Below are 25,665 nucleotides of genomic sequence, written 5' to 3' on the forward strand. Positions count from 1 at the left end.
CTGTTCTTTCATTTAAAAGAAGACCTTTATTTTGTCACACGAACATCATGTCATTCGTCACTGCTTTTACATTATTATGTGTTTCCAACTTTGTTGGAAAATACTGGCAAAGGTCCATGTTTGGATACGTTTGGTGAGAGCCCAGACCTCAACCCTACCAGACACTTATAGTGAGCCACAGCCATAATCAGTGACCTTTTTCCTCACACGTCCTTTGATGGACGGCACAACCCTGAAGAAGCAAAGCCAGCGATCATAGACGTCCACAAAGTGTGTGTGTGTGTGTGTCCTCTCACTGCAGCGTCTGCATGGCTGCACTCGTCAAGCCAAAACGGTGGTGGTGTTTTTTAAAGCCTAGAGAAGCAGAGCATGAAGTTGAAACAATGGCAGGCGGATGACGAGTCAGTCATTGCCATGTGAGGACGTAGTAACAGGACTCATGAAAGGGAGCGCAGGTGGGATGTGATGGGACACATTTGTGCACCTCAAACATATGTGCAACAAATGTGCGGCAGCTTCAGGTGCAACTTTATATTGTAATGTGAGCTGTGTGTTTTGTGTGTGTGTGTGCGTGCGTGCGTGTGTGTGTGTGTGTTTTGCTTGGAGGATAAAAAAGGCATGCTAGCACACTGACATCATGAGCACTTTTTGTATCGTTCTAGCCATTTTCGGGTACTAAATAAATGGCTGTCAAAGTGTACCAACTTGTCGGAATGCCTACTCAGACATCTTCTGTCCAGGTGAGAGACATCATTTATGTAAACATAGGCACACACGGAAGTGATCACGTCGTCGCTATAAAAGGATCGTCTGCGTTAGCGCTTATAATAACAATATCACTAATAAATACTTGGTTAATATTCAAGTCACAAAATGTAAATGGAGTACTGTTGGTGCTTTTTGAATGGTTATTTATCAGATTGTATGAGCAAAATAGAGGCGCTCCCATTGGCTCCGCTAAAGGGAGACTTTTATTTACGTTTATTTAATATTTAGCATTAAAAAAAATCCATCCGTCGTCATGTCTTTCATAATGATTGTAAACGATAAACAAAATTCCAGAAAAAGGGCAGTTCCCCACTTTATATGAAGGTTAGCACTTTTAATGATAATGACGCTAAACGTTACTAAAGTCCGTCCGGCCGTCTGTGGCTTCATTGCCATCAGTCAGCAAAACAAAAATGATGGGTAGTTACGGTGGCTGAGAAAGGTCACAACAAATGCAAACACGACAAGACAATATCTCTGTCTTTACAGTGTCGTGTTTTGGCTTACAGTTGTTGTGTTGTGGCTTTATGTGGTTAGGTTGTGGCGCTTGCATTTGTTGTGGCTTTTGCAATCGTGCTCTAGCTGAAAGTTGCGTTGTGGCTTCATGTTGTTGTGTTTTAGTTGACTTTTCTCTGCTACTGTTTATTAAAATGAGAGTAGCAGGTCTAACCACTGCTCATTTAACCTAAGAGATATTAGTTGCACTTTTTTTTAATATTAATATTTTTACGTTAATAAAACAAAAGCAAAAGTAGCAGGCATACTACATTTTAATACATCTACTGTAAAAGTTGGATACCGTATTTTTATTGAAAATGTCTTAAATGTTAAAAATGAGAGTAGATAAGGTTCCACCTTGTTAATTCAACCAAAAGGGTTAATTTTGTCTAATTTGAAAGGTGGCACTAGAGAGCCAATTTTTAAATTTACTTTTCGGAGAGCCAAAATATATAATTTGTTGCCATACCTGGCAAGCTTGCAAAATATGGGGACTTTCCCTGCAAGTTAAAGGGCCTCAAAAAGGCATCCATACGTATAAAAGAAAAAACACAGCAATTTCAATAAGGCCCTTGCGATGCTCTTCATCTCCTGCACAGCTTGCTCCGCTGTTCGGGCCCAAATTGCTTGTATTTTGTCACGTGACTTCTTCCCGGGAGTGAAAAACAGTGTTGTGCAGCAAGCAGCGCGTGAATGCAGGGGGCCTAGACCTTCCTGCAACAAGCAGATACCAGCAAAAAAATCCAGCTATGCAATGGAATAGATCCCTGTACTTTATCAAAAAAAGGTTTGCTGTGTGAACCCAAGGATTATCTGTCAATGTATTTCCCAAACGTATCGAACTACCTGGTGCGCCAGACGTCATTTTACACGACAAAACAGATGAGGCCTATCACTGAATATTCATCGTTTTTACTCGGGTAAGGTTGCATTTTATGATTCAAATATACGTTGTGCGAGGACGCGTTCATGTACACAAACTGTTTATATCACCCAACAGTTGCCACCCGTGACTGCATATCTATCTGATAAACTAACAATTACTGAATCATCACTACATTTGATTTTTGTCCTGTTTTCATATGTACTCTGACACAATATTTGCACAATATAAACAAGAGGGGGGGTGTAGACTACCTTTTCTGACAAAGTATCAATGACTCTGATGACTTTCCGGTTTAAATAAGGAAATTTACAAACAATATCAAGATAATACTTCAATGGGAAAATACTAAGCAAGTAAAGTATTTTGAAATACATCAAACAAACCTTTAACAAAGTGATCACTGCAAAGTTGTGCGTTCATCAATTCTGCTCCCTTGGAAACGTGCCCCTTTTCTCGTTCTTTGTAAAATCTTCCACTCTTCCGCCCTTCTTGATTACCTCTCGAGGAACTCTACGTAAATTCTTTTTGTGATTTGTATGGTTCGTAAAGCCGAAAACAACGCAAGCAAGGGGCATTTTTTCTTTGAGAAAGGTTAAATGGCGCCTAGTATCCATTGAGAACAGACGCTGCTTGACCACCACGCATATTGAAGGACGTCATGTAAATCCAAGCAATTAGGAGAATATGGCATCATATTTATTGTAGGGTGTCTTTGTAAAACGTGTTACTTCTGATATGATACCGATATTGGAGCCTCGAATATTGGATGATATTGATACGATATCAGCATTAATCATAATACATATATTATATTTTGTAGTGTTGCATTTTAATACAGGTGTGATCAAGATAAATTACTCAGACAACAACGATAGGTATGAAAAACACTCCCCTTATGACTATGGATGTATATTGTTAGGATTTTATCGATACCGTTATTCATCCGTACGCTTATTGGTACTATATGTAATTTGTGTAAATAGAGATGTGGAAAAAAATGCTTTTTTTTTTTTTTTTTTGCATTTTTTTTAACACAAGAAGTTGTGCACAAGCAACATCATGTAACATCTAACAGCAGGGAAGGCTTTTATCAACACCTGCTTTTTAGGTCTTAAACAAGTCAACTATGTGTGCATGTGCAAGGTGCAATGCAGTTATGTCATCATCTTGTAAAGACCACAGATCCATCACTGTGTTTTGTATTCATTACAATTACACTCCGTATATTCATCCATCCATTTTCTACCGCTTGTTCCTATAATAACATTTAAAATAATAGTAATAAAATAATGAAGATAAAAAATGTTGGTATTCATGTTCATTCAGACTTTTATCATGAGATCTCATATCCATCCATCCATTCATTTTTTTACCGCATGTCCATTTTGTAAAAATAGAAATTGTTATTTGTGTTTATGTTGCACATGTACCTATTTGAGTGACGGACCGGAAGCCACAGACGTATATGTGTCTATGACGCGTGTGTATTTTATAACTAAATAGACTTAGTGATTATTTAAAATGTTCACTTTTTTGAGTGTCTTAATATTGGCCTTTGGATTACTAAATCGCTTAAAGGATGGTCGGGTTTTTGAAGCGTGCGGTGGGGTCGTGTCTTAAGTGGTGTTCACTTCAAACTGACACTAATTCTTATTAACGCGTGTGACTTTGGGGACTATGAGGAAATATTGTTGTGTTACAAACTTTTGAGTGGTGTTGCTTCCTTATTTGTGATGATTCCAAGCCGATTATCATCTACCTGTGCCTTTTTTTATGTGTGGTAGCGGCACTTGAACTGATCGTGACCGCGTGTCATAATTCTGACAGTCAGCTGGATAAAAAAAAATACCAATAGCAGTATCATTAGTCCAGAATCTTAACGGTCTTCCTCCATTGAGGAACAGGTACAGAAAAATACCGGCACATATTATACATCCCTACTTATGACAGCTTTATACTTTTGAGGTGGATATTTTCTAATACACTTCTGCCTTGGAAACTTTGCATGTTAGTAATATAACAACTATAATTATTTGATAATTGTTTATATTGACAAATGTTGTGCTTTAGACTGCCATATTTTTAACTAAGTACACCTACTACATATGTCTAGCTTGTCTGCTATGGCGTGCTTAGCTGTTGTGTAGCTGCTTGCTCCAACTAGAATGTAGCCTACCTTTTGTAAATGACTTAACTAAAATGTATTTAAAAAATCAAACTTGTGTGATTATTAGAGGACATTCAGATGCTTCCTGGCTGTTGAGCGTTGCACAAGTAAACACGCTGAAAGACTGCTCGCGTCTGAGATTTTAGATGCAAGCTGATATCCTATTTTTTGCTGATATAGGGCCGATATCTGATATCAATAATGAATCTGGACACCCCTAATATTTACACAAATGTACTAAACCAAAATGTTGGGAGAACATTTTTTAAAATGATTCTCCCACAGAATTGACATCAAAGAAGTACAATCTGAAATATCAGAATATTGTAATACAACATTTGAGCTACACGTCTAAGCCCTCTTGATTCCTCCCTCTCTATGTTCGTCACAACCCAAAAACATATCTGGTCATAACTCATAATAAGTCACCCTTTATTAAGTAGATACAACAGCTGTATCAATACCACCCACTTTAGTCAGGGCCGCATTAATCCAGCAAAGTGTTTGTAGAAGTGCGTTGTATCAAACAGAAATTATTTCTAGAATAACGGTACATGTATTTCTATTAACAGTTCGGATACACGTTCCCGGGCATAAACACTTCTTGCATTTGACAACCAGTGATTTGTCACATATGAATATATACATATATGTTAGATATATATACATACATGTAGTATATATATGTGTATATATATATATATATATATATATATATATATATATATATATATATATATATATATATATATATATATATATATATATATATATATATATATATATATATGTATACACTACCGTTCAAAAGTTTGGGGTCACATTGAAATTTCCTTATTTTTGAAGGAAAAGCACTGTACTTTTCAATGAAGATAACTTTAAACTAGTCTTAACTTTAAAGAAATACACTCTATACATTGCTAATGTGGTAAATTACTATTCTAGCTGCAAATGTCTGGTTTTTGGTGCAATATCTACATAGGTGTATAGAGGCCCATTTCCACCAACTATCACTCCAGTGTTCTAATGGTACAATGTGTTTGCTCATTGGCTCAGAAGGCCAATTGATGATCAGACGTTCACACATCTGAAAACAGTTTAGCTCGTTACAGAAGCTACAAAACTGACCTTCCTTTGAGCAGATTGAGTTTCTAGAGCATCACATTTGTGGGGTCAATTAAACGCTCAAAATGGTCAGAAAAAGAGAACTTTCATCTGAAACTCGACAGTCTATTCTTGTTCTTAGAAATGAAGGCTATTCCACAAAATTGTTTGGGTGACCCCAAACTTTTGAACGGTAGTGTATATATATATATGTTATATATCAGAGGTGGGACCAAGTCATTGTTTTGCAAGTCACAAGTAAGTCTCAAGTCTTTGCCCTCAAGTCTCGAGTCAAGTCCCGAGTCAAGACAGGCAAGTCCCGAGTCAAGTCTAAAGTCAAGACGGGAAAGTATCAAGTCAAGTCCCAAGTCCTGCATTTTGAGTTTCGAGTCCTTTCAAGTCCTTTTAACCGCAGACTAATATATTTACACAGATTGTGTATGCTTTTCAAACGCTGTATTTATTTATTAAAAAAAGTGCATTTGAAATTGCAGGAAAAAAAATAGTGCTGACATTGCACTTAATAATAGCACTATTAGCCAGTCATTTTAAACATTTAACTCATTCCTTTACAGAATAAACACATTTGAAAAAACAAGTGCAACTGTACTTATTTGCACAAAAGTGTTAACATTGTATTTCCATGGCATATTGCATTGTAACTAGTTCCACAGCAGTTTCTATCCTGTTCTTACCTTATCCCATTGATCTCATCTCATACTGTATGTGTGTTTATGAGTGCGTACACATGAAAAACATAACAAAAACATGAACATAACAATGAACAGAGTTGTACTTTTTAGATGTCAGGGCCCTATGCAATATATACACATATTCTTAATATAGTATACATTTTAACTGACCTTTATTTGACTATGTTTGTCTTTTTGTAGGTGGCTAAAATACGCGGTGCTGCTGACCGCCGTCTAACGTTACGTTACTGTGTGTGATACATTGACTAACGTAACGTTAAGTGTAGGTACCTCATGCAACCCTGCTTAAAAAAAAATCACTTGACAAAAAGTATGAATAAGGTAGCGAACTGCAGTGGACGCAACAGATTGCCGTGTTTGCAATGACGTTATAACCATAGACATCTTATAAGTAGACGCAGCATTGGCTGCTGTGACGCGAGCAATTTGGCCGCCATCTTGAAGTGGTGATGAGGAGCCGGCGAGCAGCCTAAACTGACAGTTGACAGATAGAAAACAAAGATGCCGGTGCTGGTGTTCAGCGTTTTCCTGCTCAAATGAGCGGACTGTTGAAAATAGGAATCGGGGGATTACTTTTCAAAAGTAAAATTTAACATTAACGTACTATTGGTTGTATTTTGTGAAAAGAATATTACCACAGAGTTGAGAAGGAGTTAAGATCTTCAATATTTGTATGTGAAAATCACAAACAAATCTTCTGGGGGAGGATGACGCCCCTACAGGGGTTTGGTTTACAAACTTTCTGCCCCACCTAAAACAAAATTCACCAGCCGCCACTGATTATGATGCATTCTCATTTTAGGCAAAATATAAGACAATACTTTCTTAACAGTATAATTGTAACCAGGAATAAGTCTTCAAGTAACAATATTCAAATACTAACATTGTTGGGTAAGACAGAATTTGGTTATATTCTGAATCCAGTGAAACAGATTGGTGGTTTTAGCTGATATAAAGACTTTCAGGTGTTTATATATGTTTATGTTTAAAGGCCCACTGAAATGACATTTTTTTATTTAAACGGGGATGGCAGATCCATTCTATGTGTCATACTTGATCATTTCGCGATATTGCCATATTTTTGCTGAAAGGATTTAGTAGAGAACATCGACGATAAAGTTCGCAACTTTTGGACGCTGATAAAAAAAAAGCCTTGCCTGTACCGGAAGTAGCGTGACGTCACAGGTTGAAGGACTCCTCACATTTCCCCATTGTTTACACCAGCAGCGAGAGCGATTCGGACAGAGAAAGCGACGATTACCCCATTAATTTGAGCGAGGATGAAATATTCGTGGATGAGGAACGTGAGAGTGACGGACTAGAGTGCAGTGCAGGACGTATCTTTTTTCGCTCTGACCGTAACTTAGGTAAGAGGGCTCATTGGATTCCACACTTTCTCCTTTTTCTATTGTGGATCAAGGATTTGTATTTTAAACCACCTCGGATACTATATCCTCTTGAAAATGAGAGTCAAGAACGCGAAATGGACATTCACAGTGACTTTTATCTCCGCGACAATACATCGGTGAAGCACTTTAGCTACAGAGCTAACGTGATAGCATCGTGCTTAAATGCAGATAGAAACAAAAGAAATAAGCCCCTGACTGGAAGGATAGACAGAAGATCAACAATACTACTATCAGGAGACACCGAACCAAACACTGGACCTGTAACCACACGGTAAATGCTGTGCCGCCTGTCAAAGCCTAGCAATGCTGTTGCTAACGACACCATTGAAGCTAACTTAGCTACGGGACCTCGTCAGAGCTATGATAAAAACATTAGCGCTCCACCTACGCCAGCCCTCATCTGCTCATCAACACCTGTGCTCACCTGCGTTCCAGCGATCGACGGCGCGACGAAGGACTTCACCTGATCATCGATGCGGTCGGCGGCTAGCGTCGGATAGCGCATCTGCTATCCAAGTCAAAGTCCTCCTGGTTGTGTTGCTGCAGCCAGCCGCTGATACACCGATTCCACCTACAGCTTTCTTCTTTGCAGTCTCCATTGTTCATTAAACAAATTGCAAAAGATTCACCAACACGGATGTCCAGAATACTGTGGAATTTTGCGATGAAAACAGAGCTTTTTGTATTGGATACAATGTCTCCGAATACTTCCGTTTCAACGATTGACGTCACGCGCATACGTCATCATACATAGACGTTTTCAACCGGAAGTTTCGCGGGAAATTTAAAATTGCACTTTATTAGTTAACCCGTCCGTATTGGCATGTGTTGCAATGTTAAGATTTCATCGTTGATACATAAACTATGAGACTGCGTGGTCGGTAGTAGTGGGTTTCAGTAGGCCTTTTAGTATTTGGCAGACGCTTTAATCCAAAGCGACATACATAAAAAATACATATAAAACAATCACTGTAAACATTATCATTTAAGGGAAGAATGTAATACAAAATATCAATACAAAGTGTCAAGACAGAATAAACTCTCTGCTGCTGCAGCAACATAGGTACAGTCTATAGGTCCCTAAGATATATATATATATCTAATGTATTCATACATTGTTTATGTACGATATACGCATGTATATATAACCTAATCATATTGTTTCTTCAATTTAAAAATAGCTGACCGTTTTTTTCCCCCTTCTCTGGGATTATATTCCCAGTTTTGATCTCGGACGTCTGGTCACTTATAGCATATAAATGATAAATGGGTTATACTTGTATAGCGCTTTTCTAACTTCAAGGTACTCAAAGCGCTTCGACAGAATTTCTACATTCACCCATTCACACACACATTCATACACTGATGGCGGGAGCTGCCATGCAAGGCGCTAACCAGCAGCCATCAGGAGCAAGGGTGAAGTGTCTTGCCCAAGGACACAACGGACGTGACTAGGATGGTAGAAGGTGGGGATTGAACCCCAGTAACCAGCAACCCTCCGATTGCTGGCCCGGCCACTCTACCAACTTCGCCACGCCGTCCCTAAGAATATTCTATTACTGTTAAGCAAACTATGAATAATAAAACCCGCCAAAACATGTGTCCTTTATCATAGCTACACGTATGACAAAAAAGCGCGTGAAAATCAGTGGTATTCAGTGAGGTAAAATGAATTAAATGCGCTGACAGTTCATTGCTCCTGCCAAATGAATTGCACTGAGTGAAGCGGATCACCACTCCAAGATGGCGGCTCCGCGTCTCGTCTGCGCCTGTAGAGGTCGATGCTGGGTCTACTCATAAGATGTCTATGGTTATAACGTTAGCAGTGAGTTTAGAGCCTCACTGATTTAACTACACAGCAAATAAAAGTCATGTTACTTAGCCAATAAACGTTATCTTGCATTCAAAACGTACCCTTCTTTGTGCAACTTCAAATGTCGAACGAAGTTGGAAGTTGTTGCGTCTCCGTCTGTAATATTCGAAATGCATGTTTTGCATACGGCAATTCGTTTTTTGTTGACCAAGTCGTAGTTTTTATACCCGAACGAAACCAACTTTGGCATATTTTTTTCTCACTGGCGCGTCGTTTGACAGTTATTCTTCGTTGGTTTTCCTGCAATTTGATTGGGTGAGTGCTTTGGGACGAAAACAACGTAGAACTAATTTGATTGGCTGTTGTACTGACAGACACACACGCTGTCACACAACAACACGCTGATAGACAAGTACAAAATGAAAGATACGGAGCGCTTCTAAATAACTTTTTAATCTTTGGGTTTTGGCAAGTCATGTCAAGTCAAAAGGCTCAAGTCCAAGTGAAGTCACAAGTCATTGACTTTAAAGTCTAAGTCGAGTTGCAAGTCTCTTTACATTTTGTCAAGTCGAGTCTAAAGTCATCAAATTCATGACTCGAGTCTGACTCGAGTCTCAGTCATGTGACTCGAGTCCACACTTCTGTTATATATACACACATATGTATATACATATATATACATATATATATATATATATATATATATATATGTATATATATATATATAAATATATATATATATACATGCGTTAGGTCAAGAAAAAACACAGAGGCTATATCATCCCTACAAGCCTGTTAGCCTGTGTTTTTTCCTGACCTAACGTATATTTCTCTCTATTCAGCACTGTATAACGGATAAACCACAGAAACCTCAACTACATATGTATATATATGTATGTATATATATATATATGTATACATATGTATATATATGTATGTATATATATATATATGTATACATATGTATATATATGTATGTATATATATATATATATGTATACATATGTATATATATATATATATATATATGTATACATATGTATATATATATATATATATATATATATATATATATATATATATATATATATATATATATATATATATATGTGTGTATGTATATAGTGTATATAGCTGATCATCAAACTGATTGTCGCGCTCAGGTGTTTGCTTGTTCTACTTTGATGGACTGAATTGTCTCATTGATACGATTACACTTTGTTTCTACTTAACTTTCATTCAGCAGGGAGTCAACATGTGCTTATGATGAATAAATACCTTTCTGACATTGCCTGTCCAAACTATGTAGATGCAGACAGAGTCCCTAATGTTGTGGCGGTGATACTGAGCAACACGTGCATGCAATAACAAGTCCATTCATCAGCGTGGCTGCCACAATCCAAATGATACCTGATTTGTTAACTGTTCACCACTGAGCACCGTTTGAACGTCTGACCTTTTAACACGACTCATGACATTATGTTGACATTTTCCACTAATCCCTCCCATGCTTCTTAATCCTGGCGGCCGTGGACCAGGCTGACCCGTCGACTGAGCGTCAAGCTCCCTTACATGCTGCCTGGGGAGGCGGCGAGACGAGCATAACTCCTGATGAGGAAAAAAAACATCATGCGTTTACACACAGCTTGCAAAGGTGGGGGCTCAAAGCATGCAGCAGCGACACGGTTTAATTGTCAGTAAATAGAAAAGCTTCATTATCAGACATTGGCTAAGAAGATGGCAGCAAGCTTTCAAAATACTTCATTCTCGTGATTCAAGGAGCCTGACTATTTGCTCAGAAGGGTCCAAAAAAAGGTGAATATTCACAAAATTGCAAGTTTTTGCAACAAAAAATGTAGCTGGGAGAGGCTCCAGCCCCCCGCAACCCCAAGAGGGACAAGTGGTAGAAAATGGATTAGTAATAAAGTCGTACTATTCCAAAGTCATAATTGACTATTTAGGGTTAAGTAATGTTATAAGAAAAATTAAGAATACAATTTTACTAAAAATAAATCCTACATTTGCACAAATAAATTAGCAATTTTACATGGGAAAAATTATTAAGAGAAGAAGTTATAATATTGCAAGAAAAGGACGAATTAGAATAAAGTAAGAATTTACTTATTAGGTAAGAATTACCATATTACCATTTCTTATTGTAATATGAAAAAAAAAACATCGGATAATAACATTGCAAAATTACTACAAATAACTAAATATTTCACAAAAATAATGTTGTAATAAGAAGTAGAAACTTTACGAGAATACAGTCAAATATAAGAAATAAGTCTGAAAGTGATGAGGATCAAGTTGTAACTAGAATAAAGTTTTAAAATACGAAGATAAAGTTGTCCTATTCAAGAATGTCTGAATTTCATTACAATAATGTTGTAGAAGGGAAAAAACATTTTCTAGAATACATTGGGAATAAAAAATATATACTGCAAAAATATAAACATGAGAATGAAGTAAGAATTGTATTATACAATTCTTACTTCATTCGCATGTAAAAATAGTACTTTGATTCGATTATACAATTTGTATAATCGAATCAAAGTACTATTTTCTACAATAAAAGTTGGATTTTAAAGTTGTCATATTAATGTTTTGTATCACGAGAAAATAATTTTAAGATTAAAATTACTAAATTACTACAAAGAAAATCAGTAGTAATTTAATTTTTTTTTAAATTGTCATATAAGAACACATTTTTACAAGAATACAGTTGTAATACTGGGTGGAAAGTCTGTATTTGATGAGAACAACAAACAATATTTCAAGAAATAATTATGGGGATAAAGTTGTAAAAATGGAAAAAAAAGTGTATTTGTGCAAATAAAATTGTAATAGTTAAAGGGAAATTGCTTCTTTTTTTTTTTTTGCCTATCGTTCACAATCATTATGAAAGACATGACGGATGGACTTTTTTTTAATGCATTCTAAATATTAAATAAACATAAATAAAGTCAGCTTACAGAGAAGCCATTGGTAGCTCCACTATTTAGCCCATAAAATCCAATAATTAACCATTCAAAAACCACCAACAATACTCCATTTACATTTGTGCTGAAAACAAATTTTTGTTATACTTCTGCAATGACAATAGAGACCATACCATACATTTCATGATTTGAATATTAACCAAGTATTTTAGTGATACTGTTATTATAAGCGCTAACGCAGATGAACTATTTATAGCAGCGATGTGATCACGAGCTTGTGTCCCTAATGTGTACATCATCCAGTTGTCTCGCTTAGTAGAGCGGCCGTGCCAGCAACTTGAGGGTTCTAGGTTCGATTCCCGCTTCCGCCATCCTAGTCACAGCTGTTGTGCCCTTCGGCAAGACACTTTACCCACCTTTTCCCAGTGCAACCCACACTGGTGTGAATGTAGCTTAAAGATGTAGATAATGGGTTTTACTTTGTAAAAGCGCTTTGGGAGTCACTCAGGAAAAAGCGCAATATAAATAGAACTGATAGAAAGTTGGAAACCCTTGTTTACATTTCGACATTTACTTTTTAAAATTTGTCAAGTGTTTCTCACTCAAGTCTTGTTTTCACCTAACTAGTATTAAGAAAGCATTTGCACATAATTTTTCTTAGCCATATTGTTCAATTTGTTTGTGGAAGATGTTATTTCTCGCCTCTCTGCAGACATTTTTCTACCAGTGCTTAAAAGGTCCAGAAAAGCCATGGAATGACTGAGAGGTACCGGTACATGACAACAACCCATTTATTTGGTAATACATTCTGCAAACTAGAAAACTTATTCCAACTTGAAAGGCTATAAAAAGAAACAAAGAAAGAAAGTAGGAAGGGTAGAAAAAGGAAGGGGCAAAGAGAGAAATGCATCAATCCACAAGCCAGAAATGCAATTTGTTCGATCAACACAAATAATACAATTGTATCCTTTTTTTGGTCATTCCATTGGCACTGAAACAGCATACAAACATACAATTATGGTAACAGAAGTGAATCAACATTGACAATATTCATCGACAGCTATTCCTTAAGGTAACCAGACACTTGCAATGCAATTAGAACACATGGAACGTATGACACAGCAGCAGGGGGCAAACAGAGAAGAGTTTGATAACTTAAGAACCTTAGCATGAACACCAGCAGCGTTCAACAGGTATTTTAGGGAACAACATGACATAAGGGTAAGGCAAATCGGTGAGCTTATTCATGACATGTGAGGCTGGGGCGAGGCGGTGCAAATGAACCACTGCGCTAAGGGGTCACACAACAAAGAACATTGATATGTTCAAGCAATACAATTCAAATCTCCTTATATTTGCCTGCACATGCTTCTTAGAAGAAATAAGACGATCTGTCCAGGCAACTATGCCAAGTCTTTTTATGTACATTTCCATTTTCTGAATACCGTGCATATGACTACCTTACGTATTCACACCTACTGTATATTATCCTCCAAGTAGTTCTACAGCCACACTGAAAAGGAAAAAAACATTTCTAATGACCACAAAAAAGAACAAAGCCTGATATTACCGGAATGAAATCAAATATTTAGAGAAAAGTTTAAAGAACATATCGTAATGCTGTAAGTAATGATGTGCGGATCCATACTGAAATATCAATACTGCTGATACCAAATCTTTATGTTCCAATATCGATTTTCAAATCAAAATAATAGGACTTAAGTTATTTGAGATAATATATATCATTAACCATAACACTATGTAAAGTAACTAAACCATTGAGATAAATGAAACGTGATTGGTAAGAAAAAAAATATACATATAAAATACACTAATCTCACATAGGCAAAAAAAGATTATATATTTATTCACGTTAAGTTTCCTAAATAATTTATAATCAAGGCGCCATTAAATTATACATAGCAATTGCAATAAAACAGCCATTGCAAACCGTTTAATTAAAAAACATATTGGCAATTAAAATGAGTCACTCAGTATTCTAAAACGGCAAGTGTGTGTATCCTTTTGTGTGACACTAGTTGGAGACACTGCATAGTAAAAAGTTGAATATAAATAACGCAGTCAGTGCAGGATGACGCCAGCTTCTCTTTCGATTTTATATCGTTTGAAGATGATGCCACGGGATAAGCAACATTTCGATTACACTATTTGTTTTATTTTACCAGACACATAAAGTATATTTGCATAAAGTATCGGTATAGGATCTGTATTGCCGATACTAGCCTGAATTTACTCGGTATCGGATCGGAATTGAAAATCAGCAGTATCGCACATCACTGGCTGCACGAATAGTTGCAATATTGCTGTAATAGAGGCATTATTGCAGGTGTAAAAGTCGTAATGTTGTGAAACTAAAATCGTAAAGTTACAAGTACAAAGCCCTGCATACTTAGAGAAAAGTCGCAATTTTATGAAAAAAATTGTGCTGCCAAATGATTAATCACACATTTGAATTTTAATTAATCACAGGTTATTACTTGTTTGCATGATTTCAATTAAGTTAAAAAAAAGACCCCAATATTTGCACACACATGTAATTGTGTTGCCAGATTTTTTTTTAACATGTTTTACTTGAATGCATGTCATTTATTTGTTCAAAACTTGGTAACAGTTTTATCTAAAGTCCAGTCAGGGAGCATTTTGGAGTGAAATTTGCCAACCAGCACATCACTGACCGATTAAAACCAATGCTGCCTTCCAGGTAACCATGGCAAAGGAGCACATATACTGTATGTGTGATTCATCTGTTTAAAAACATGATTAATGCAAACATTTGTGTGATTTATCACATGAAACAACGCTTTTATTTTTGACAGCCTATAGAAAAAATGTAATTCCGCAAGAATAGTCACAATGTTAAATTGTGGCAGTAAGACAAGCAAGTCAGAATGTTACGAAAATAACGTGGTAATGTTACAAAAACAAAGTTATAATGCAAAAAGAAAAGTAAAAAAGTCACAATGTTATGAAAAGAAGCAATAAAGCTCCTTGAATCCTTGAGAATAGTCGCCATGTTACGGGACTATAGTGGCAGTATTACAAGTAAAAGGTGTACTGTTACAAAAATTAAGTACTGTAATGTTATAAGAACAACATCATGTGAGCAGACCGACGTCATTTTTAAAGAAAGGACACAACGTATGTAAAAAATATTACGTCACAATGTTATGGCAGTAGTGGCAGTATTAAGTATAAAAATCGTAATATTACAAAAATAACCTAACAAGAAAGATTGCAATGTTACTGGAGGTATTTTTTACAAAAATGAATTGTCATGTTATGTTATGAGAATAAAGTCATATTTTTAGAGAAAGGACATGTTATGTAAATATCAGAATGTTACATGAGTATAGTGGCAGTATTAAGTTTGAATGTTGTCATATTACAAAAATAAAACAAGAAACAAGCCAATGTGAAAAGAAAGATGTTACTGGAGGTAATTTTATGAATAAAAACGTATCATGTTATAAGAAAAAAGTAATTTATTTTTAAAGTTATATTAGAAACATGTGTAATGTTACAAGAGTAAAGGCGTTATCTTACAATAATTATTACACTAGTTTGAGTATAAAGGTTTAAATGTGATGAAAAATTGTCAGAATTTACGAGAAGAAATATTGTGGGTTAAAAGGGTGTAACCTTACAAGAATTCAATTGTAATGTCGTGGGTTAAAAGGATGTAACTTTACAAGAATTAAGTTGTAATGTTGTGGGTTAAAAGGGTGTAACGTTACAAGAATAAAGTTGTAATGTTGAGGGTTAAAAGGGTGTAACGTTACAAGAATTAAGTTGTAATGTTGTCGGTTAAAAGGGTGTAACGTTACAAGAATTAAGTTGTAATGTTGTGGGTTAAAAGGGTGTAAAGTTACAAGAGTTAAGTTGTAATATTTTGGGTTAAAAGGGTGTAACGTTACAAGAATTAAGTTGATATCGTTAGTTAAAAGTGTGTAACGTTACAAGAATTAAGTTGTAATGTCGTTGGTTAAAAGGGTGTAACGTTACAAGAATTAAGTTGTAATGTCGTTGGTTAAAAGGGTGTCACGTTACAAGAATTAAAGTTGTAATGTCGTGGGGTGAAAAGCTGTAACGTTACAAGAATTAAGTTGTAATGTCGTTGGTTAAAAGGGTGTCACGTTACAAGAATTAAAGTTGTAATGTCGTGGGGTGAAAAGCTGTAACGTTACAAGAATTAAGTTGTAATGTTGTTGGTTAAAAGGGTGTAACGTTACAAGAATTAAGTTGTAATGCCGTCGGTTAAAAGGGTGTAACGTTACAAGAATTAAGTTGTAATGTCGTGGGTTGAAAAGCTGTAACGTTACAATAATTAAGTTGTAATGTTGTGGGTTAAAAGGGTGTAACGTTCAAGAATTAAGTTGTAATGCTGTTGGTTAAAAGGGTGTAACATTACAAGAATTAAGTTGTAATGTCGTTGGTTAAAAGGGTGTCACGTTACAAGAATTAAAGTTGTAATGTCGTGGGGTGAAAAGCTGTAACGTTACAAGAATTAAGTTGTAATGTCGTTGGTTAAAAGGGTATCACGTTACAAGATTTAAAGTTGTAATGTCGTGGGGTGAAAAGCTGTAACGTTACAAGAATTAAGTCGTAATGTTGTGGGTTAAAAGGGTGTAACGTTCAAGAATTAAGTTGTAATGTCGTTGGTTAAAAGGGTGTAACGTTACAAGAATTAAGTTGTAATGTTGTTGGTTAAAAGGGTCTAACGTTACAAGAATTAAGTTGTAATGTCGTCGGTTAAAAGGGTGTAACGTTACAAGAATTAAGTTGTAATGTCGTGGGTTGAAAAGCTGTAACGTTACAAGAATTAAGTTGTAATGTTGTGGGTTAAAAGGGTGTAACGTTCAAGAATTACGTTGTAATGCTGATGGTTGAAAGGGTGTAACGTTACAAGAATTAAGTTGTAATGTCGTTGGTTAAAAGGGTGTCACGTTACAAGAATTAAGTTGTAATGTCGTGGGTTAAAAAGGTGTATATTAAAGTTAACCGGTGAAATCACATTTCTGAATTATTCTTTTTTACTTAAATTACTAGTAGAGGCATATATGATAAAATATATAAAACTTGTAATGTTGTGAATTTTTTTAATTAAAAGTTGTTAATGTTTTGATAATTGTAAGTCCTGTTTAAAAAATAAAGACCAAGGTGTTAAGATAAAAAGGACACAATGTTAGGAAAAACATGTTTTGTTTTGTTTTTTTAAGATAAGAAAAGTCAGATTAAAAGATTGAAATATTACAACAATACTGGCAATATGTCGAGTAAAAAAGTTGTAAACTCTGCAAGAATGAGGTCATTTAACATGCTGTCTGTTTCTCGTTATAGGTTCATGTCATGGCCATTTGATATTCCTGCAAAATTACCAATTTATTATATTACTTCAAACTTAAAATTATGACTTTCCAGGTAATAGAAGTATTCCTACTATGTGCCTTAAATCTGTTAAATTACTGCTTCATTGTAGTTTTTTCTCTCGAGTGTGGCTTGGTAATAAACCCTAATTGAAGTACTTAAACCCTGAACTTTGGGAATCATATTTCTATTCAAGCCAATGATGCTTCCGAATTTAAATAAAATATGATTACTTTTAATTTAAAAGGTTGGCACAGGCTGCTGCACTCCACACATCTAAGACTATTCAAGGTGATTTTTTTTTACTTTTTGCCAAACAAACAAAAAAAAGATTAGTCTTCACACATCAGCTGACTTGTGCATCTAGGGAACAGAAGGCAAAATAACTTCCTGTAATTGTAATGAGGTATTTTATTTCAATGGCAAAACCAAGAGGTTTTTTTTTTTTTGCTCCCTTATGATTTGTTATTGGGAGTGAAAGCAATGTGATGGATATTTGAGATAAGTGAAATGAACCACCCTTAACGAGAATCAACACTCTTGAGAAACAAATCCAAACAAAGAGATACTGAAGTCACTTCTGTTTTTTCTTCATTGTACAGCAAAGCTGGATGCTGACAACGCGAGGGTGCTGCATGAAAGACTAGATTAAAAGAAAAATAAATACATAAAATCTTTTACAAGCCACTGAGCTGGTTGCAAAAAAAAAGGGGGAAAAAACAGGCAACGACGAGCACAAAAGCTTACATAACTATTTTAATGTTATAATTTATCAATGCGCAGTTATTAAAATAGTTTTGCTTAAACATATTTTAAAAAATCTAATACTGTATTCAAACACCCAAAAGTCATAATTGTAAGTCTTTGTTTTATTTGCTTTTTATCCCCCATTTTTAAGTGTGTTATTTGCTCACAAAAACACACGCACACACACAATAATAGGACATTTATACTTACTTAGCCAGCACTTTATCAGGATTATTCACAACTTTTAAACATGTGACAATGTTGCAACATTTTACCCATGACAATAATAACTTTTGAAGTCTTCAGGCCAATTCCACATGTTTACTTGGCAGCTATATACTGTACTGGAGCTCATCACACAACCTCCATCTTGATTTGTTTTTTTTCTTTGTTGCAGTGGCACCATTTGTTTGTACCCTGTGTGTTTGTTTACATCGCTGCACATATACATTACAGCACCAAAAGTTAGTAAAAGTACGGTAAAATTGCCTTTCTGCCATCACAGCAGATTAGAAAATGAAGGAATTTAGTGAAAAATAAACACTTTATAACCTAATACAAACAAAAATTGTTGTAAGATTGTCTTTTTTTTCACATACATTTTGTGTATACCAATACTATCATATTAGAACTTTCCAGAACTATAGATTAGCTTATAACAGACAGGATTTCAATAGTGACCAACCAGAATTATATTTTGTCCATGGTGGGGGGAGGAAAAAAAACATCTATCTCAAACAACATATTTATTCCTTGAATGTTAAAGTCAAAAATATATACATACATTAATTTCCAACAATGAAATTTTAGACAAAAAAATAGCAGAATCTGGAAAAAAAAAAAAAAAACTCTCTTAAAGAAATGCATCTGCCTTGTGAGTGAATACAGATACTGACAGTGACTATAGTTGGCTTTGCAGAGTCGAAGAGGGGAAAAACACACAAAATCAAGAGCTAGCAGCAAACCGCACTCTGTGTCCTGCCTGGCTTGTGTTGACACACATCAAATCTCATAAAAATAAACACACAAAAAAAGGTTGGTGTACACAACCATGACAATTCATTACAATCAGCTGTTTTGTTCTTGGTATGAATTTCCCCCTGACACCCAAAAACTGTTTAAAACAAAGAGAAAATAAAGACAGCGTTTATAAAGTATTTGAGCCAACAGTTTCTCCTCCATGGTCGCACTTACGCTGACGCTTCCTAAAATAGTCAGTGCTCACATTAGTCAAATTAGCACATCATGTTTAAAATGTACAAAAAGGTGTTGTTGGAGAGCGGGAGGGACACACAAACACACAATAATTGGGCAAAAATAGCTCATCCTTGCATTTCTTTTTGTGTGGCCCTGCCAAAAAGTCCATATAAAGAAAAATTTCCCCCAATACAGGTGGGACGTCACATAAAAAAGACATTACACACACGCGCAGGTTTTCCTAAAGCTTAGCAGAGTTGAAAAATTAAAAAATATCAACCCTTTCTTAAATAATGAATTATCGAAAAAGAAAAGTTTGTTATCCCACTAAAACTCAGCAAAATGAATGCAAATTGTTCAAACAGAACATGCGCACACACTCTGTGATGGAAACTTGCGGAATAAGATTGAGACAGCAAGTGTTGCATTGCAATTCCCTTAAAAAAATGCAGCCTGGTCATGGGAAATTGTGAGTGATCCACCTTCATACAAAAGTATGCGTGCATGGACATACACACAAGCGCCCAAGCACACTCTGCAGGTGTCTAGTCAAGCAAAAAGTGGTACAGTATTTTGTTTCACTTTACATGTCCAAAATGACTAAGAAACCTGTTATTTTAACATGTGCAGAATAAAAAAAAGCACAAGGAGACAGAGGGAGGGGGCGTAATAATTAGGTGATAAATGTTTTTGATATAGAGAGCTTACTGTTCTGTCAACTATACAATTTACCCGTTTCTTAAAAAGGAGCATAGACTAACTGAGGAGAAAGGAAAATAAAAGCACAGAGAGGCGTTGTGCCTGGAGGACAAGCAGTAATATTCACTATGGAGAAGAAATGGGTTAGACTTCCAGAAGAGCAGGAAAAGGCAGATAGTGCATAAAAGGATCTTTTTCATTTCTTTCATTTTTAACTTAAAATTAAGCTGCATTAAATACAGGCTGTTTGTACAGGACAATTGCACTTCACAACAACAGAAATATACAAAAACACACAAGGAAATGTGAATCAAATTAATTACAGCAAGAAAAAAAATACATAAGATGATTATTTAACCCCAGAAAAGTGAAGTAAGAAAGCCTTATGAACTCACTCGTTATGTTTGACTTTAGAGGGAAGTATTAGGATGGGTGAACACAAAGGGCAGACAAAACGGTGGGGGATCCTGAACTCCAGAGTGGACTGGCGTTGCACTATCTCCAGGTTGGTGTGCATGCAACTCCTCTTCTTCTTCCTCCTCACTCTCCTCCCATGAAATTCCCTTCTTAGAAACCAAAAGCTCAGAGTGACGGCAAGACAGACTGCTGAGCTGAGCTGCTGTGGGTCTTGAGAGGATGGTGGTTTGTAAACGCTATGCTGTGTTAGTGGTACGAGGTTGTGTTACCACATGTCATCTGTGGATGCTGAGTCCTTGACAAGAGAGGAGAGGGAAGGACAACACCCTTCAGACCTCCAATTCCATTCATTGAAAATGTGTGTAATTATTTTGCAGCATATTTGAATAAAGTCCATCTTTGTTTGTTTATCTACAACAGTTTTGCAGTGTTTCAAGATGAGACAAAACCTTTTCATGCATCGAAAATACTGAAGTGCAGTAAAAACATTGGCATACTGGCATATATGGGGCACCTGTTAGAAATCACCTTCTATTTCTTGAATTAGAAATAAAACGTGGATACAAGTCTAACAATGACTCAGCTATTTATCACCTTACATCGGGGGTGCCCAAAACTTTGTCAATGAGGGCCACAAAATCCAAGGATAAGGTGGGCCAATTTAAGATTTTTTTTTATTTTTTATTTTTATTTTGTAAAAAGGATTAAGATATAGATTGTATTATTAGTCACAATAATACCTTGGTTTCATACACCCCACTCTTCTACATAACGTTTTGCCAAAATTCTGCTCCGGTTTTTGTATGCAGTCATTCCTCGCTACAGCACGCTTCAAATATTGCTGCTTCACTATAGCAAAATTGTTTTAAATCCCACTATATATATTTTTGGCTTAAATGAAGTTTCATTTATGTATAATATCTATTAGAGCAGTGTTTCTTAACCATAGGGCCAGGGCCCATTGCTGGGCCGCCAAAAAATATCGGTTTCTCAGCTGTGGTCCATATTGGCCGCAGTGCTACTCAGTTGTAATACATTTTTCCACCTTTTGTGGCAGTAATGACAATCTCAAACAAACAGAAGAAATCTGGAACTAAAATTATAAGAGACGTTTCTTAAGCGTGAAAAGTATGACTAAAGTGGTGAAGCTGTATTTAATTTGCACCTAAATCTTATTGACAGTTTATTTACAAAGCATATATTATTTATTATTATCAATTTAGTTAGAATTTTTTTTTTTTTTGCGATGTGTAATTGTATGTACATTTATTACCTATCAGTTTGTATAAGTCCCTACTTTTGCAGTACATTAGATTAGTATTTATTTTTGTATCAGCCAGACCTAAGCCTTAATAATAATCTTAATAATAACCTATAATCAACACATGGCTTCATATCATTTGACATGGTTGAAACTGTAGGTTAGACATAATTAAATACGATTAAAATCAAGAGTAAGCTCACTAATTCAGTGTTAATATTTGAGTGGGCCCCTCTGTAGTAGAAAAGTTGGGCCCCGAGGTCAAAAAGGATAAGAAGCCCTGTAAAAGAGTACTGTATTCGTCTTATTTTGTATTATATTGTGACAATCACAAAAATGGGACCTCCGTTTCCGGGTTAATAGTAACTTCTTGTCTCATTGCGATGAAATAATTATTAACCTTTAAGTTAAGTATAACTGTTTATGCACTGCAAGTTCAACTCTTGCCTCACCAATAACACATCTCCACATTGGTGAGCCTTTGACGTGATCCATGTCAAAACAGCAGGACTGGAAAGGACTCGGCGCGCCGCTTCATGCAAATGTTGCCGCGATCTTTGCCTCGTTTATCAAGGTTTAGCAGAACAACACACATTTGAGGTTTCAGCCCATGAAAGCCCAGTTATAACAGAGAGGGATTACCCAGGATGTGACTAAGTATTTCCACATAGTGGCCATGCTGGAAGCATCATTGCTATAATGTTTGGCTTCAGGCTACTAGGTACTCAAGCACTACGAGCAGAACACACTCAAGGCTAATAAATTGGGTAAAAATAGTGTCAAGAAGACCTCATGGGTGTTATTTCATATTTTCATGGGCTCTAATAATGTTTAAAAAATTTATTTAAAAAGGTCATAAACAAGCTTTGTATCGTCTTACTATGAAAATATTGGATTTTTAATAATAATCCTATACTTTGTGATAATTAATTTTATGTGGTCAGGCCTGGAACCAATTGGACGTTATAAACAAAGGATTACTTTAACTTCTCAGTTATCGTACAGACAAACATCGCACATTAGAAAGAAGTCCGTTTTACAGCGTATCGAGTGCCCAAACAATGAATTGGTGACGTAGCCTATTTCTTTTTTTTTGTGCAAACGACTGAAAAAAAGCCACCATGGGGCCAAAGAAAGTTGCAAGTCACAGCACTTTGATAAATGTATTGCTTACAACTGCAAAAAAGCCACAATTGATCCAAAGAAAGTTGCAAAGGCCAGCCCTTTCATAAAAAAGGTGAGAAGCACTACTGAACTCAAGAAATAATTTACAGTTAAGTGTGAAGGTGGTGTGGCATCCGTGTGGCTCTCCCCTGTCTTCCTACAGTACCTCTCCGCCATCAACATTCATACATCCATCCATTTTCTATCGCTTGTCCCTCTCTGGGTTGCGGGGGGCTGGAGCCTATCCCAGCTGCACTCGGGTTGAAGGCGGGGTACACCCTGGACAAGTCGCCAACTTATCGCAGGGCCAACACAGATAGACAAACATTCACACTCACAGTCAATAGATTAGGGAATCTTTGGGCACCTCAACTTGATTACCATTCAAGAGCTACGATTCGATTAAAAATGTATTATTGATGCATCTTTAATTCTTGTATAATGATGCAGTTTTACATTTCTTTTCGTTTCACTAAAAAAGCATTTATTACTTGCAACTTTAAAAAAACAATTCATTTGGAATAGGAAACCGTTAAATTAATTCCCACATGTATTAAATTAATGGAAATGTGTGTAAAACTGGACCATAAGTGCTTGATAGTAAAGGAGCTGGTCAGATCTCACTGCAGTCAGCCAAATTTTAGAACTGTCTGTATTACTTTATAATAAATAAATCGATTATCGATTAATGACCTTCACTAATCAATTCTATAATAGTCCATGTCCGAATTGCGAATAACCCTAACCAATAAAAATCGATTATTTCCCATACCTCTAACAGTCACACACCAGAGCCAATTTAGTGTTGCCAATCACCCTTTGTCTTCGGAGGTGGAAAGAAGCCGAAGTACCCGACGGGGAACTCAAGCAATCACAGGGAGAACATACAAAGTCCACACAGAAAGTCCCTGTGAATCAAACGTAGGACCTTCTCGCTGGACCCCGCCATTAACAATAAATGTTAAATGCTCATTCATCCATTTGTCTTTTTTTTTTTGTATTTTTAGTTGTTTTCTGCATGTAAAACTATAATTATTCTCGATAAAATTTGTTTTGTATTTTGAGTGTCTGGAAAGGAAATAATTTCTTAAGAGAAAATGTATTTGATTTTCGTACGATACAATCTTCGTCTGACCTTTTGAAACAGATTACTAACAGAAATGTAGGCATTGCTCTAAAAGTATCAACATTTAATCTTTTTCTCTTTGTGTTGTGCTCTTTTGCTTTCTTTTTTTTGTTTATTTTGAGAAGCTGCATGCCGCAAATCCCCACCTAGCCATACTTTGGACAATTCTGCCTTACACTACCAATTTTAATATGCTGTGCAATGTGTGTGTTTTCAACATTACTCAAAATATGCAGTTTTTGGAAAATCCTATCGGGATTTAATGCCCGGAACTGATCGTGAACACCCGAGACACATTTCTATCACCTGTCACTGTCATACAAGTATTATATGTGTCACATAAAACAATTTGCGCTGAGACTGATGCAGTGAGTTACTTCTCATTTGTTGAACAAACATTTTTAAACATATCCTGTGGTCATTAAAAATATGTTTGGAATGCATCAAACATGAGAACTAGGGCTGCAACAACTAATCGATTAAATTCGATTATAAAAATAGTTGGCGATCAATTTAGTCATCGATTCGTTGGATCTATGCTATGCGCATGCGCTGTGGCTACATCTCATGAGTTGGCAGTAAGCCAGCCAATGATGTGTCATGTGCAGCTCACGTGACGACGCCGTCTACTTTGCCTGGGAGCATTCGAAAAATGGCGGAGGAAAGCAGTACCAATGGTTCAGCGGAGAAACATCTTGAGCTTGCTTCAAAGGAGAAAAGTGTACGACCTAAGTCGTCAAAAGTGTCGGAATACTTCACTTTAAAGAAGACAGTTTCCTGCAACATGTGCAGCATGGACCTCGCATGGCACGGAAGTACAACATTGCTTCGGGAGCACCTGAAGAGGAAACATGTCGGATACCATGGATGATGGGAAGAACTTACGGTACGTAACTTTTTAAGTCCATAGTCCGAGTATATTGATCCGTTGTGTCCGTCTTTGTGTGTTTTTAATCTTTTGTTAACGAGGAGACTTTTTTTTTAAGGAAGTGCAGCAGCAACTGTTGTGTATTAACTTTCAGAGTGTTAGGAACTTTTTGGAGAGTGCGACGACTTCATTTTCTGTGTTGTTACCGCACGGTTACCAATTTTGAAATAAACATAGCGGACTGAAATATCTCAGGTTCGTTTCATAATGGATCAATGTAGCCGGGCCCGATAAAGCTATATAAATCTATTTAGATTTGATTGACCCTTTAGTATAACTAAACGTTATGAAGGTGCTGGAATATTTCATGCTATTATTCAGAGGCAGCCTAAAATGAATCCTTTATTATTCACAACATAAATGTGTACAACATCTGATTCAGTTCTGATCTGATGAGTTACATTTCTGTGTTATTATTGGTGTATGCTGCAACCCCAATGT

At 36.1% G+C, this 25,665-nt stretch overlaps 1 protein-coding gene across 2 annotated transcripts in view; it reads right to left on the reverse strand.

Annotated features, from left to right (window-relative positions):
- Positions 1-267: 267 nt before the first annotated feature.
- Positions 268-25,665, reverse strand: part of ppm1aa (protein phosphatase, Mg2+/Mn2+ dependent, 1Aa) — a 52,952-nt gene continuing 27,554 nt past the window's right edge. Inside the window, exon 6 of one of the 2 annotated variants that reach the window (XM_062042168.1) lies at positions 268-354. In XM_062042168.1, the coding sequence (XP_061898152.1) occupies positions 322-354 (33 nt within the window). In that variant the 3' untranslated portion in view covers positions 268-321. Of the gene's footprint in view, positions 355-13,077; positions 21,041-25,665 lie in introns of those variants that run through there. The other variant, XM_062042169.1, reaches the window with a different exon arrangement.

This window comes from Entelurus aequoreus, linkage group LG03 (assembly GCF_033978785.1).
Source record: "Entelurus aequoreus isolate RoL-2023_Sb linkage group LG03, RoL_Eaeq_v1.1, whole genome shotgun sequence".
Taxonomy (NCBI): domain Eukaryota; kingdom Metazoa; phylum Chordata; class Actinopteri; order Syngnathiformes; family Syngnathidae; genus Entelurus; species Entelurus aequoreus.